Genomic DNA, 15,882 nt, shown 5'->3' with positions numbered 1-15,882 from the left:
GGCGTGGCGCCTCCGCCAGGCCGCTGGCATCCCTGCTCACCACCGGCTTGGCCGCCAGATGCCCCTCCACACTCGACTACGCAATGCATGAATCTGAGATTCCCGATGGGTAAGAACGAAACCTTAGCTATCTACTGCATCTCGTAGCACAACTGAAATTAGTTGCGGCATGCGATTGTTTGCGATATCCGGTTCATTTGTGTGTGCGATCTGGTATGAGGATGGTCAGTGATGAGAAAGGACTTTTGGAAGCAGTGCTAATTTATTTGCACTGCTACTATTTTTAGGATCGATCCGACCAATGCATGTAGAGTAGTGTTTTTAGGATCGATCCAACCAATGCATGTAGAGTAGTGATTGATGTTTTGTCCTACTCAAATGTTGAGGATGATGGATCCGTGTACAAAAAAGGCAGACGCTTGGATTGGTGGGTGGATGCAGAAGAGTACTCCATCATTGACATGGAGAAGGATGTTTTCAAGCACTTCAGTTGGGCTAGCTATCAGGAAGCAAACTTCTGGTTTGTGGGTCAGAATAATCTAACAGTTTGCCTTGGTACTGACCAAGAGCTTCTAACTTTGCCGCGAGCTTCAAAATTGGTGGAGTTTATCATGACTGTTGATAGATGTGAGCATGTTGATATGGCTTGTACTGTGACTGAAATGGAGAATGAAAGACAAGTGCCAAATGAAGAGAATGACCTACAGCTTTAGGTCACAGAAATGTTTCAAGGGATGCATGTGAGTGTAGGATTGGATGGTCTAGAATGGGCCTTACAACCGCAACTTGGTGTTACAGCTGTTGGTCCTTCCAGAGTAGAGGAGGAGGAGGAGGGTGACCGTTATATGGAGCTCGATGTTGACCATGAGGGAGATGATCCAGTTGGAGCTGATGAAGAGTGGAGGTATTTCAATAAGGTACATGAAGTAGGAAGTAATGAGAAAATGCAGCAAGAAAAGAAGAAAATGGACAACAACAAATTTATAATTGAAGACATAGATCCTGAGGCTGTGCCAAGTGATGAAGCCACCATATTGCGGGATGCTCCGTATGTTTCACTCACTACATATGATAGAGACAACCCTGATATAAAGGAAGGTTCAACATTTACTAATAAAAAGGCCTTCATACTGATGATCAAGCAATATGCTATAAAAAAGGGAGTTTCAAACATTTGTAGAGCATAGTGATAAATGAAGATATAGGGCACGATGTGCAGATTCAGAGTGTGGATGGAAAGTTCATGCAAAGAAACTTCGTGGTTGCCCAACTTTCATGGTATACTAATTTCATACTATACAATTGTTTTTTTCATGTTCTGTCAATAATTTCAGACTATGCAATTGTTTTTTTCCATGTTCTTTCAATAATTCAGATCCCATATTTAAACACTAAATTCAGATCCCATATTATCTATTTTTTCAGGTTGTGTCAATAGGTTCTAGACATACTTGTGCTAGCACCAGCCAAGTGAGGGGTAAGGAGGCTAGCAAAGCGTTGATAGCGAACAGAGCAACAGAGGTACTCAAGTGTACTCCAGAGTTGGGAGCAAAGAAGTTGCAAGTTGAGCTTGAAAGACAGTTTCCGATCAAAATATCATATAATAAAATGTGGGAAGGAAGGCAACTTGCACTAAAAGGCCTACATGGCACTTGGGACGAAAGTTTTAGAATGTTATGGAGTTTCAAAGCTGAGTTAGAAGCTACATGTCCTAGAAGCATAGTAGAGATTGATTGCAAGAATAACAAAAAAGGATGTCCGAGTCTATTTCTGTAGGATGTTTGTGGCCATCAAAGCATGTGTGAATGGATTTCTTGCTGGTTGCAGGCCATACGTTGGGGTTGATTCTACTCACCTCATAGGTAAATATAATGGACAGCTAGCTACATCAACAGCAATTGATGGACATAATTGGATGTACCCGGTGGCATATGGAATTTTTTACAAGGAGATAAAAGCTGATTGGACATAGTTTCTGAAGCAATTGAAGAGAGCAATTGGAACTCCACATGGACTAACAATACACACATATGCTTGCAAAGGCTTAGAGAAAGCAGTCCATAATGTCTTCCAAGGTGACGTTGAGCATAGGGAGTGTTTTAGGCACCTATGCATAATTTTAGAAAGCACTTCGATGGAGATGTGCTAAAGTACATGTGGCCTTGTGCTTGGGCATGCAGTACTATGAGGTATCAATGGCTTTGGGACAAAATTAGAGAGAATTGTCCAGCAGCAATTCCTTACTTGCAAGCAGAGCACAAACATCTTTGGTCTCGAGCTAAGTTCTCAGGGGAGTGCAAGGTTGATTATGTGAACAACAACATATCAGAGTCCTTCAACAACTGGATTAAAGAGACCAAAGGGTTCCCAGTGGATGTCCTCGTGGACAAAATTAGGGGTATGATCATGGAAAAGATAGCTATGAGGCAGCTTATAACTAACAAACTTGAATGATCAATTCTCCCTAGTGTTATAAATGAGCTGAAGATGAAGAATAGAAACTTGAAGTACACAATTAAGGGGAGTCATGGTCTAAGGCTGAGATATCTGGATTGACTATACTTGGAGGCATGCTATGGACCTTGAAAGCAAGACATGTTCATGTGGTCAGTGGAATATTTCTGGGAAACCTTGCACTCATATTATAGCATTTATAGGTTCTCTAAGACAAATTAAACTTGAGGACTTTGTTCATGATTATTACTCAGTTTAGCGTTTCAAGGCTACTTATTAGTTTGGGGTCAACCCAATGGTTGACAAGTCATAGTGGCCTATTGTTGATCCCGGGTTTGTAATGGTGCCTCCGAAGCTTGAAAGGTCTGCAGGTAGGCCAAAAGTGAAGAGGATCAAAAGTAAGGGTGAGCCAGGAAAAAGGGGTCTTTACCAATGCAAAAGATGCTTCCAGTTTGGGCATATTAAGAAGGGTTGCAGTGAGCTGCCTACTGAACTCGCTGTTGAATTGCCACCGGCAGCTCCTACTAATTCAAGGTAAATTGACCCCCCTGTACATTTGCTGTAACATGATCTTTTATTAAATATGGTTGATACCTTCCTGATGTGTAGGAAAAGGAAAGAAAAGGGCAGTACATCTAGCTGCAAAAAAGCTAAAAAATCCAAGAAAGTATATGCACCTTCTACTTCCTTAGTCACACAACCACCTGTTAGTCCAGGTCCAACAACAAGAAGGATGACAGCTTCCACTAGTCCTCTCAGTCTAGGACCTACAACAAGGAGCAGGGCGGCAGCAGACATATCCCTAGGAGGAATTGCAAGAAGGCTTATCGTAGGCTAAGCAATGGCTTTATTAGTGCAAATGCTATGTGTTGTACTACTGTTATGATCTAGTTAGACTATGGATGCATGTGTTAGCAGACCTGCTTTTGCTATCTTAACTAGTACTCTGTTGAGAAATGGTTGTTGAGAAGTGGCTAATGTGAATGTTCGTGTTCATATGTGCTTGTATTAAAGGGATCCCTATATTAAATGTCTTCATATGTGCCAAAATGTATGTGCGGAAATGTGCTTATATTGCTACTGAAATATATGTGTTCATTTATGTTTAAATGTTAGGGCACATACTGTTGTTTATTTAGTTCTCACTGGGGGTATCTGTGTCCAAGTTAACAGCTCTGTGACTTCATTTTAACGGAATGGTACCTTCAGTTCATAGTCCAACCTTTCAGTGGTATTTTAGGGGGGCGCAAACTTTCAGTGGTATTTTATGGAGATTGCGATCTTTCGATGCTACACAATCAATGTTCCTTTATATCTGTAGCCAACAAGAAGCTAGCATTGGCTGAGATACGATCATGGTCAAATTTGAGACAAATTTTGACTTCATAAAAGAATGTTTGGTCTATTAATACATTTTTTCTAGTGGTTAGATGCCTGAGTTCTAGCTTCTCTTCAGGCGATACCGTATCCACTTCTGCCTTAATTTTTTCTCGATCAAGCTGAATCTCAGCTTTACATGCTCATGAGCCAACGATAAAGTTGCGAGACGTTTTATTACTGTTAGGGGCTCCACCAACCCCTAAAAAATCTGTTAAATCAGCAGTAGTTGAGTTCTTCGCTTTGAGTGACAAGTGACCTCGAGTGGAGATAGATATCCACAGCTGACAGGTCTGAGGCTCTGAGCCCTTTTTAGGCTTTTAGCCTATGTAGGCTCCTAACCCTTATCCTTACATGCTAAGGGACTGCGCATGCACAAGCAAACCAAAAAGGACTTCTAAATCCGGGACGTGACCTTGAGGAAGGTAAGGCATGTCAACCGATGATCCTTGACAGCCTTGCTGTACCCTGCATTGGTTTCGATCGGCCTGACACAACCTTTATCGAGAGCGATGACTCGTGCGAGATAGTTAGAAGTTGCTCTTGCTCATTTCCTGTGCTGGCGATCTTTTCCTTTACCAAGTTTGCTGGTCGATCGGGTGAGATGATTCTTTTCCTTCTCTGACTACGCAGTTCCGTTTTAAAATGCTATTTAGTTGGACGGAGTGTCAGCAGTAGCCGAAGCTGACTATGCATACGCCACATTTCAATCTTCTAGAGAACATGCCGTAGGAATGTGGTAGATGATTAGGACACTCTGTCCAACAAAGTAGACCACTCGGTTCCCATATCAAAACGCTAAGAGTCTGCTTGGTTTCTTTGCCCATCCAAGCAAGGCAAGATGCCAGTGAAAGAACCAAGCAGATCCTAAAACATTTTTCATCTGTTTATTTCCACTTCCACGTACTTTCCCCGTTCCAAATTATAAGTCGCTTTGACTTTTTTAGTACATCTATTTTGCTATGCATCTAGATATAATAATATGTCTAGATACATAGAAAAATGGATGAATTAAAAAAATCAAAACAACTTATAGTTTGGAACGGAGGGAGTAGAAGGTTATGTTACACAGCAGTCATCATCTGAGTACCAAAGCATGTAACCCGGCCCCCAGGCGGATGCCATTCATGAAGAACGTCGGTTTACTTGCAACAAAAGATAGTGAGAGCCTTCCGGGCAGAAGTCAACGACTCATTTGACTTAAGGAAGCATGCCAGATTTGAGTTGGACGAGCTCTCATTTCCTGGGCCTGCAATGGAACATCGGAACGTTTTGGATCAGCCTGTAGCTGGCCCTCCCATTGCCTTGTCGGATCTGGATCGTCCTGAACCTCCCTCTCAACTCTCAATGCAAGCAGCAATCCTGCAATATGTGTGCTACTTGATCCTCGTGCTCTATCAGTTCAGTTGTTTTCCTATAGGTCTTGCCAACTGGCTTCCTGACCTCATCATCGATGAAGCATGCTGTCTGATTTGCTATAAGGTGTTAGAAGTTTAGACAAATTATTAATTATGGTATATTTTAATCCAGAAAATTATCACGCTCCTGACGCACTACCAGTATCTAGCAAAGTGACTATATGAAAAATTAAGAGCATGTTTGGTAGCGCACGAGCGGTGGCTTTGTGTGTGAGTGACAACCACTTGTGTGTGGGAAAGGCCCGTGGACAATCCATGAAATTATCCAACTTATTTATGTTTCGGTATTTATTTGCATTCTTGGTGTGTGCTTTATCCTTCCTAATTTAGCTCGCTAGGTTAGTTGATAAGGTTCGAGGGGTGCAAAAATCTTTTGCATTAGAGGTAGCAACACTTATCAAAATTGTAGTGCATGTCTAGATAGTATTTTACATAGATTTTGATAAGTACTCCCTTCGTTCCAAATTATAAACCGTTCTAACTTTTCTAGACACATAATTTTTATTATATATCTAGACAAAGCCTATATATAGATGCATAGCAACAACAATATACTTAGAAAACATAGGACGACTTAGAATTTGGAACATAGGAAGTAAGCTTCATTTTTTCAAGCCAACAGAGGAAGTAAGTTTTAGTTGGCCATTAGTTTTCAAATTGCGTTATTCACAAACCCACCCCTCTTTTTAGTCGTTATAGTCCCTTCACCCATTTATATCATGAAAAAATAGTCCAAAGCGCAAAAAAGAAATCCCTGATAAATTACTGGAGATAAATATGTTGAACTCATGAAAAGATTGATGGAAACTTCAAAAAAAAAGATTAAGCTCAAGGATAAAGGAATTAAATTCTAGAAAAAAATTAGTAAATTTCTTAGAGAGAGATATTCGTCTCCTAGACATACTTAAAACCATTTACACTTATAAAGATCAAATGCAACCGGCATGAATGAAAAAAAAACCTATCAAATTAATTAAGAAATTTATAAAATAAATTTTATTTTTACACTAAAATTTTGGGGTGTGAAACCATGTTGTCGCAAACTGACCTGATAGCAAGTCCGTGCGCGTCGCGACACGTTCACACCATGGCACAGCTCAACGCGCTCGTGCAAGTGTAGCAAGCCTTTTGCCTCTTTATCTCTCTCTCTCTCAACTTCACAACATGTGCATGCAATAGTCACCCATTTAATTGAGTCAATATTTAGTCAATTTTTCATATGGAAACAAATCTTATTGTACCTAGTACTTAATATGGGCCTTAGTATCTAATTTAATAAAAATAAATGGGCCAAGCCCAATCAAAATCCAACATAATGTTAGCCATTTCAATACCACCATCCCCCGAGGGAAAGGATATACAAAGCCCATCCTTTTACTGAAATAACAAATGGCAACCTTAGCAGGTGATCAAAAGCTATTCCTTCATAAAAAAAAGCTATTCCTCTTAGCCTAAGTACCCTAGCTACTAAAGGTCATTCTAACAACAAGTTGAGATTTTTCCAATGAGCACCTGAAACAAAATCATAAATTAGAGCTTTTCCACTAATATGCTCATAAAGCACTTCCATTGGAACTCCGGTAGTATTGTAAAAGGTTCGACACAAATACACGAAAGACATGGATGCAATGTGAGGGAAGTTAGTGCAAGGCAAACGATTTGACTAAAACGCAATCAAGTCTTACATAATTAAGTACCTTCACCAAATAAACCAGAAATCTGATGCCACTATATGATCAGAAGGAAATCTATCTAAGTGGAGAAATATTTGCTTGGCAAACAATAGTTAACATCCTCGTAACCAAGTTAAAATAAAATAACTATGGATTCATTCCAATAAAACCATTTCTGTTAAATTGAATTTGTTAGAGTAAAATGTACTCCCCCATTCCAATTTATAGGTCGCTTTTGCTTTTCTAGATACACAATTTTTACTATATATCTAGACTTATCGTATATCTAGATGGATAACAAAACTAGGATCCAGAAAAGGCAAAACAACTTATAATTTGGGGCAGAGGGTGGTAGAAATCTGGTAGGCATGTCCATGGATCCTGGCTATTTGACCCAGAGCACCAGATAAATAAAGACCGAGAAAGTGGTGAACCTTCTTTACAGCTCAGCCACCTACTAGCAATGATTTATGAAAAAACATATATAAAAGAAAAGTATGAGAAAAAGGAGTGAGGAATTGGGAAAATATTTCAGTAGGGGGCAGCCTTCCTACCCTCTTTGCTCCTCCCTTTCTCCCTTTGAAGTACACATGGCCCATAGTCGTCGTTCCTGATGTGTGATGTCTGTTAGTGTGTAGGCGAGGAGGAAGAACGAAGGAAGCCCAGGAAAGCTCCATCTCACCTCTCCACCAAACGCTTCTTGGTAGGATATTTGGCAGAGAAGCTTCCACCCTGTCTTTCATCTCTTCTTTAACTACACTTGTGATTACCTAGAACATGACAATGTGAGACCAGACAAGGGGAGAGGCTTGGGGAAGAGTCACAGGTGCTGCCGAGAGGCTGCTTGTGGGGATCAAGAAGATGAGGTGGAGTAGATGCAGCAGAGCCACCATACAGAGAGGATCTCAGGTGCGGGGGGGGGCTTTCTCTTTTGGCTGCGCTTTTCCTCCATTCAGTAAATCATCCTAGATGTCATGAAACTCAAATGCAGACTAGTTTTTGTCTGAAGGGAGTAGGGACCGTGATGAATTTCTATATGAAACTCAAATTCTGGGCCTAGAGTACTTAGCACTGATTATATATAATAAGGGGAAACATTTATAATCTTCCATTATAGTATTCAGTACGCATAAACTGGAAGACAAAAAAAAAACTGTTTTTCTTAGGAAATGTAGGTGTTGGCTATGTGTGATAAAGCACACCTGGTGAAGGCAATAGGCTAACAAAAAGCATTTGAGATCTTCCAGTTTCTGATGACATGGAAATTTCAAATTTACATGGGTGGAAGCATTTATCCCAAAAGGCCACGTCCTTCCTACTTGAGATCATGGATTTAAATAGCGAGCTATAGCAACCCTATAGCACTGCTATAGCCTCTGGAGAGAGCTCCCGCTACGCTATTTCTATTTTTCCGCTATGTCATTTATAACCACTATATTATGCTTTAACGTCGCTAAATTGATTAGCTGTGACTTTAAAATAGCGCTGCTATTTCAACTTTAGCTTTTAGAGTGATAATTTACTTATTATATATTTATCTTTTGCTCTTAAGTTAATCTTTTAGAAAATTGAACACTTGAGTCTCATAAATTGTGCTATAATGCCATATTAAATAATATTCCCTAGACTCCTCAAGCCTTGAAAACATATTTGTGTTCAGTAATTTTCATGATTCTTGTGTTTTTATGAAATAATTACTTGATTTTTTTATGGTTTTCTTAAAAACCGCTATCTGTCATAGCTCCGCTATAGCTGCGCTATAGCTTTATAGCTTCTGGAAAAAAGATGCCGCTATTTGCAATAGCCCGCTATTTTAAACCTTGCTTGAGATATCCGACGAGCAACACATCATATTTGGCTCTGAGCTCTGACTCTCTGAGGTTGTACTAATGGTCCATCTACAAATTTGATTATGACGACCTAACCTATGTCTGAAGAGCTAATGTTCTTATATATAGCACGAGTTTAGAACACAGGAAGAGGCAAAGGACACCTGTTGATAATTCAGTTCATATCCTTTTATATTTCAGGACTGAGGAAGTAACTTCTTGTTTTCTTGCTTAGCATAGAAATCTCTAAAGAAACAGTGTATTCCCATGTCATCCTATATATAAAATTCTCATGTTTCAAACGAGGGTCTCAATTTCATTATGTACGTATAGCCAATAAAAACGCAGGTACTGCGCGGTGACGTTTTAGAAGACGACCCTGTGGGCAAGCTAAAGGTCTACGTGTACGACCTCCCGGCGAAATACAACACGAAGCCGGTGGAGAAGGACCCGCGTTGCCTGACGCACATGTTCGCGACGGAGATCTTCGTGCACCGGTCCCTCCTCTCCAGCGCCGTCCGGACCCTGGACCCTGGACCCCGAGGAAGCGGACTGGTTCTACGCGCCCGTGTACACCTGCGACCTGACCGCCTCGGGCCACCCGATGCCCTTCGACTCCCCGTGGATGATGCGCAGCGCGATCCGGCTGATCGCCGACCGCTGGCCGTACTGGAACAGGTCCGAGGGCGCCGACCACTTCTTCGTCACGCCGCACGACTTCGGGGCCTGCTTCCATTTCCAGGAGGAGAAGGCCATGGCGCGCGGGATCCTGCCCGTGCTCCGGCGCGCCACGCTGGTGCAGACGTTCGGGCAGCGGAACCACGTGTGCCTGAAGGACGGCTCCATCACCATCCCGCCGTACGCGCCGCCGTGGAAGATGGAGGCGCAGCTTCTGCCCCCGGCCACCCCGCGGTCCATCCTCGTCTACTTCCGCGGCCTCTTCTACGACGCCGGCAACGATCCCGAGGGCGGCTACTACGCTAGGGTATATCTGGGCACAAAGCCCGAGCCCGTGAGCCCGGCACGGAGCCCGCTATTTAGGCCCGGCCCTAGCCCGGCCCGGCCCGATGGTCAATGGGCCCTGGCTGGCACGGCACGGGGTGCAGGCCGTGCTTGGGCCGAACCCTAGGCCCACAGGCCGGCACGGCACGGCCCGCAAGCAGGCAAGCAGGCCGGCGGCCCAAGAACGGCCCCCTCCCCTCCTGGCCTCCTCAGCTCCTCCCCGGCTCCCCATATAACCGAGACCCCCCCCGGCCGGCCCCCACCCCCACCCTAACCCTAACCCCATTCGCCTCGCCTCCCAACCGCAGGCCGCAGCCGCACTCGACACCCTAACCCTAATCCCATTCGCCTCCCAACCGCAGCCGCACTCGACACCCGCTCGGTCCATCTTCGCCTCCTCTCGTCGATCCATCTTCGTCGCCGGTGCGACCGTCGTCCTTGGATCCGGTGATATCGCCGCCGCTCCATCACCCTAACCCTAACCCCATTCGCCTCGCCTCCCAACCGCAGGCCGCAGCCGCACTCGACACCCTAACCCTAATCCCATTCGCCTCCCAACCGCAGCCGCACTCGACACCCGCTCGGTCCATATTCGCCTCCTCTCGTCGATCCATCTTCGTCGCCGGTGCGACCGTCGTCCTTGGATCCGGTGATATCGCCGCCGCTCCATCACCTCTCCCTGAGTTCCCTGCTCCCTCAGTCCCTCTCCGTCTTCCTTTTTACTCCTTCTCCTCTATTTGTCGATGAACATGTGAGTCTGCCTCCCCGTCTCTCTTCCACCGTCGCTCGCCGTCCTTCTTAATCCCGTCTTGCCCTTGTGTGGCCCTCGTCTTCTCTGGCGCCGGGCTCCGGTTGCTCAGGCAAGTCCATCCCCATTCGTAACCCTAACCCTAGCCTCTAGATCTATACGTTTCTCAGTGTTTTGATTCTGTTTTTGGGATCATTTTCTCATCCGGCTCCGGTTGCGCAGGCAAGTCCATCCCCATTCGTAACCCTAACCCTAGCCCCTAGATCTATACATTTCTCAGTGTTTTGATTCTGTTTTTGGGATCATTTTCTCATCCTTTTCTTCTTTGCGTGTTCTTTTTCTTTGCAGGTCTGCTGCCGATGCCTCGTCGTCAACTAGCCTTGGCGTAGACGGACGACGGGCAATGGCACCGCAACCAAGCCGTAGCCGCGCACCGTTGAGGAACGGTGCTAGAGTTCAGCTGTCCGCGGCCGAGGGCCCCATGGCGTGTGACCCGCAGGGCGACGGTGCCATGTTCCCTGTGACTGGCGATGATGACTTGGTCGCGGCTGGGCTGTCCTCGGAGCACGACGACGACGGCCGTGACCCCTTTGCGGTGTTTGATGACGCCACCCGCGGGACACAGCCGGCGATCGACGTCGATGCCGTCGATGCAGGGGCAACGGGGACAGGGACGGTGGACTCCAACACCCACTCCAACTACACTGGTGTTAATGGTAATGCTGATGGTAATGGTACTCGTACTCCTTCCTCTGGTGCTGTTTCTGGACTTGGTAAGCGCAAGTCTCAGTGCTGGGGTGACTTTGAGGAGGTTTATGAGAAGATTAATGGTGTCGATGTGCGTGTTAGAGCTATATGTAAGATGTGTAGAACTGAACTGTGTAGATTGATTGCTAGGCTTGATCTTCCTCTTGGTTTTGGTGACACTGATGCATTTGAGGAATATATTAAAAATTCTCATAACCCAAGATTTGTTAGATCATCTAGAAGAACCACCACTAGAGATCTGGATAAGTTATTTGCTGAACGTCGTGCTATGATTAGGAACTGTGTGCATGCTTCTGCATCTGTTGCTTTGACTTCTGACATATGGTCTGGTAATGCTAAAGAGGATTACATATCTGTTGTTGCTCACTATATGAATGCTGATTGGGAATTGCAAAAGAAGATTGTTGGTCTTAGGTTGATTCAAGTTAAGCATTCTGGTGAAAACATTTCTGCTTCCATTGCATCTGTTGTTGAGGAGTATGGCTTGGTTGATAAAATCTTTTCTATCACTTTAGATAATGCATCTTCTAATGCTAAGGCTATGGAAACTTTGACACCCATGTTTGCTGGTTATCTTGGTTGTGATCCTGCACCTGATGATCCTGCACCTGGTTACAGTCTTATGCATCAACGCTGTGCTTGTCACATTATTAATCTGATAGTCAAATCTGTACTAAAAAGAATCAAACCTTATATAGAGGATTTTAGAACTGCAATTAATTTCTTGAACTCCTCTAATCAAAGAATTGCTATGTTTAGAAACTACTGTGAAGCTAAAGGTATGAGACCTAGAAAATTTGGCTTAGACATGGATGTTAGATGGAATGCTACTTATCTCATGCTAAAACACTTGGTTCCTTACAGTGAAGTATTTTCTGTGTTCATAAATTCAAATTATGGTTCTGCACTGTTGTCTCCAGCCCATTGGCACGTGGCTGGGAAAATATTGGAGTTCCTGGAAGTATTTTATGACTCTACTGTTACACTGTCTGGTGTTTATTATCCTACCAGTCCTCTTGTGCTGCACCATGTTCTGGAGATTGCAACCCATTTGCATGCATGTGAAAGGGATGTTAATCTTAGACCCTTTGTGTACCCTATGCAGCATAAATTTCTTAAGTATTGGAAGGACATTCCTCTCTTATACTCATTTGCATTCATTCTTGACCCTAGAGCTAAGCTGAGAGGTATGCAAAGGGTCCTCCATTTACTTACTGAATATACTGGTACTGATTACACTACTTACTATGCTGATTTGAAAACTGAGTTGCATAAAATGTTTGAGAAATATTTGAGAAAGTTTGGTGCAACCAGGTCACAAAGGGTTGCTGGTCCTACCCCACCCACTGGTAAGAGAAAACAGGCTTGGGGGGTAATTTTTGGAGGATCAGGTCTGCCTGGTCCTTCTAGTGGCACTGCCTGTTCTTCTTCTCACTCTACTGCTTCTGAACTTTCAAGCTATTTGGACAGCGACTGCATAACTGCTTATGAGGATGGTTTTGACATTCTTCTGTGGTGGAAGGACCACAGACTAACCTATCCCATCCTGGCTATTATGGCCAGAGATATCATGTCAGTTCCTGTTTCCACTTGTTCTTCAGAGTCTTGTTTCAGCTTAGCAGGGAGGATCCTAGAAGAACGGCGCCGGAGCTTGAAACCAGAACATGTTGAGATGCTGACCTTGTTGAAGGACTAGGAGCTAGGAGAGAAGAGGGAACAACATGAAGCTGCTGATACCAAGGAAATTAAAGATGCATTCGAGAATCTGTTCCTGGATGAACCAGAAGGTGAAGATGATGGATCTGGTGGCTGACAGTGGCATTGGTTGGCTGGGAGTGTTGGAGTACTTTTTTGTGAGTTGAGAGTGGATGTGTCCCTCACTCACTTGCTTAGTTTTTATTTGAACATTTGAACAATGGTCTGTAATAACTATGTAAGATTAAGACATTTGGAGCTGGCTGCACTCTTTTTTCCTGCCTAGGGTTTCTCACAAGGGTGAGTTTTACCTAGGTAGGTTTTTAATGAGGCAGCATTGCACAAAACAGCTCTTTTTGATATTTAAATGGATTGAGATGTTTATTTGGAGGTGTTTTAGATTTAACGGGCTGTGGGCTGGCATGGCCTGTTATTTTTGCCGTGCCTCACGGGCCAGCACGGCACGAAAAATGGCCCACAGGCCCGTGTCTGGGCCGAAGGCCAGGCCCGCAGGCCGATGAGGCACGGCCCGCAGGGCACAGCGTGCCTCCTTGGCCCGATAGCCATCGTGCCGTGCCGGCCCGTGACCGTGCCGTGCCGGCCCGTGACCGTGCCGTGCCGGGCCGGGCCGGCCCGATGCCCAGGTATGCTCTAGGGGCGCCCGCGCCTCCGTGTGGGAGAACTTCAAGAGCAACCCACTGTTCGACATCTCCACGGTGCACCCGACGACCTACTACCAGGACATGCAGCGGGCGGTGTTCTGCCTGTGCCCGCTGGGCTAGGCGCCCTGGAGCCCCCGGCGGGTGGAGGCCGTCGTCCTCGGCAGCATCCCGGTGGTCATCGCGGACGACATCGTGCTGCCCTTCGCGGACGCCATCCAGTGGAAGGACATCGGCGTGTTCGCCGCCGAGGACGACATCCCGAGGCTGGACACCATCCTGACGTCCATCCCCGTGGAGGTGGTGCTGAGGAAGCAGCGGGTTGTCCACCGTCAGTGCGGGTGGACGAGCTTCAACACTGATCAGCTCGCTTAGTAGTCAACGTAGCCACAAAGCTTGACACGTCGCTGTGGCCATTGCCACATACTCTGCCTCGCACGTGGACAGCGTCACCATCTTCTGTTTCAGCGACAGCTATGAGATTGGAGCCGACCCGAAGAAGACGAGTACGCCAGAGGGGCTCCGCTGTCTGTCGATGTCCCGCGCCATGTATGCATCGCTGAACACAGTGAGCTACAGCCTACTTTCGCCGGTCTTGGAGAAGACGATCCACTGATCCACTGTCCCCTTGACGTAGCATAGCAGCCGCTTCACCGCGGCCCAGTGATCCTCTCGGGGATCCTCCATGAAGCGGCTGACGTAGCCCACGCCGAACACAATGTCCGGCCTTGTGTGGACTAGGTAGCGCAGACCGCTCACGATGCTCTGGTAGAGTGTTGTATTTACCCTCGCCGCGGTACTAGCATTCATTAGCTTCAGCCGCTCCTCCATCGGAGTCACGCACGGTTTACACTCAGCCATGTCGCTCCACTCCAACAGCTTCGAGGCGTACGCGCTCTGACCGAGCATGAGCGCCTCATTCCCATGTCTCACCTCGATGCCGAGGTAGTAGGAGAGCGTGCCGAGATCGCTCATTCAAAAACGAGCCGTCATCTCGCGCTTGAAGTTGTCGATGTCCTCCGCACGCGCGTCGATGATGATTAAGTTGTCCACATACACGTCGACGACAAGCTCCATCTTTCCCCGTCGCCGCGTGTAGAGCGCGTGCTCGGTTGCGCATCGCGTGAACCCGAGCTCGCCCAGCGTGGCGTCAAGTTTGGCGTTCCACGCTCGCGGGGCCTGCCCCAAGACTGATCAAGGACGACGTCCTCAGGATCAGGGACCGGGAGCAGCGCCTTCTTGCCAAGGTGAAGAGGTCCCGAAACCGGCTGTACCCGCTCGATTTGAAGGTGGAGCAGCCGGTGTGCCTGGCTGCACGGCACACCGAGGAGCCATGGCTGTGGCATGTCCGGTTCGGCCATCTCAGCTTCGACGCGCTCCGTCGACTGGAGAAGATGGTCTGAGAGCTGTCCCACATCAAGCACGCAGGCGAGCTGTGTGACAGCTGTGGCAGAACTGCCTAATCTAATACCACCCAGGAGTGCTCGTCTTCCATTAGACACTAAGCACTCAAGAAAGAACACTAAATTATACAGTTCCGTTGGGCACACCACAGGGGAGAACCCAAAAATCCATATTTTTCCATCAGGATCACAAATGAGAGAATAAAGCTTACATCATTCTTGACCATTTCTTACATCACTTTTGATACAATATCAGAGTATAATAGTTATTGTTATAACAGCGGAATGTAATCATATTATCAGAGTTATGAATAATTTAATTGAACAATGGAATATAAACATGTGAACATAGTTACAGCAGAATTAAACATATATTCATGACATGATAAAACATCGATATATAAACTAAGACAACAGGTTATAAAACTTTTATTTATAAAAACATTTAGTAAGAGTTATAAATAGAAACTATGATCGCAGCGTAAAGAAAATCCTCTCTGAGCCCACAAGGAGGAATCCACACATAAGAGTCAGCTCTAGCATCCACCTGTCACCTGCAACAGGGGGAAATAAAACCCTGAGTACTCAATTATACTCAGCAAGACTTACCCGACAGGAGGAAAGAAAAGACTCCAAGGATATGCAAGGCTATCTCGCTTGTGGATTTATTTCATCTACAAGAGCATTACTAAAAGTGCGTCATTATATTTGATTTTTATTAGCAGTGCATTAGTTCATTAACTAACCACTCTATGTAAGCACCTGTTCTACTTTTAAGCAGGTGGTAAGCAATCAGATTTCCTTTTTCCATCTTTCATCTTTCAGTTCTTACTACGATGCTAAACTGTAGACAAGC

At 45.4% G+C, this 15,882-nt stretch overlaps 1 protein-coding gene and 2 pseudogenes across 1 annotated transcript; 2 read left to right on the top strand and 1 right to left on the bottom strand.

The window, feature by feature from the left end:
- The first annotated feature begins 734 nt into the window (after window positions 1-734).
- LOC136515852 (uncharacterized) lies at window positions 735-3,337 on the top strand (annotated as a pseudogene).
- A 4,460-nt stretch (window positions 3,338-7,797) lies between these two features.
- On the top strand, window positions 7,798-13,998 carry LOC136515851 (probable glucuronosyltransferase Os01g0926700; annotated as a pseudogene).
- Window positions 13,999-14,196: 198 nt separating this feature from the next.
- Window positions 14,197-14,598, bottom strand: LOC136515850 (uncharacterized mitochondrial protein AtMg00810-like). Its single transcript, XM_066509327.1, has one exon. It carries the CDS (start codon window positions 14,596-14,598, stop codon window positions 14,197-14,199), a length of 402 nt encoding a protein of 133 aa, XP_066365424.1.
- Between the last annotated feature and the right edge of the window lie 1,284 nt (window positions 14,599-15,882).

The sequence above is a fragment of the Miscanthus floridulus genome, chromosome 17 (genome assembly GCF_019320115.1).
Source record: "Miscanthus floridulus cultivar M001 chromosome 17, ASM1932011v1, whole genome shotgun sequence".
NCBI lineage: Eukaryota > Viridiplantae > Streptophyta > Magnoliopsida > Poales > Poaceae > Miscanthus > Miscanthus floridulus.
This window is presented reverse-complemented; position numbering and strand designations above follow the sequence as displayed.

What these genes read in the sequence shown, in the direction of transcription:
- LOC136515850 (XM_066509327.1), bottom strand. Translation starts at nt 14,598, where the DNA reads ATGAGCGATCTCGGCACGCTCTCCTACTACCTCGGCATCGAGGTGAGA.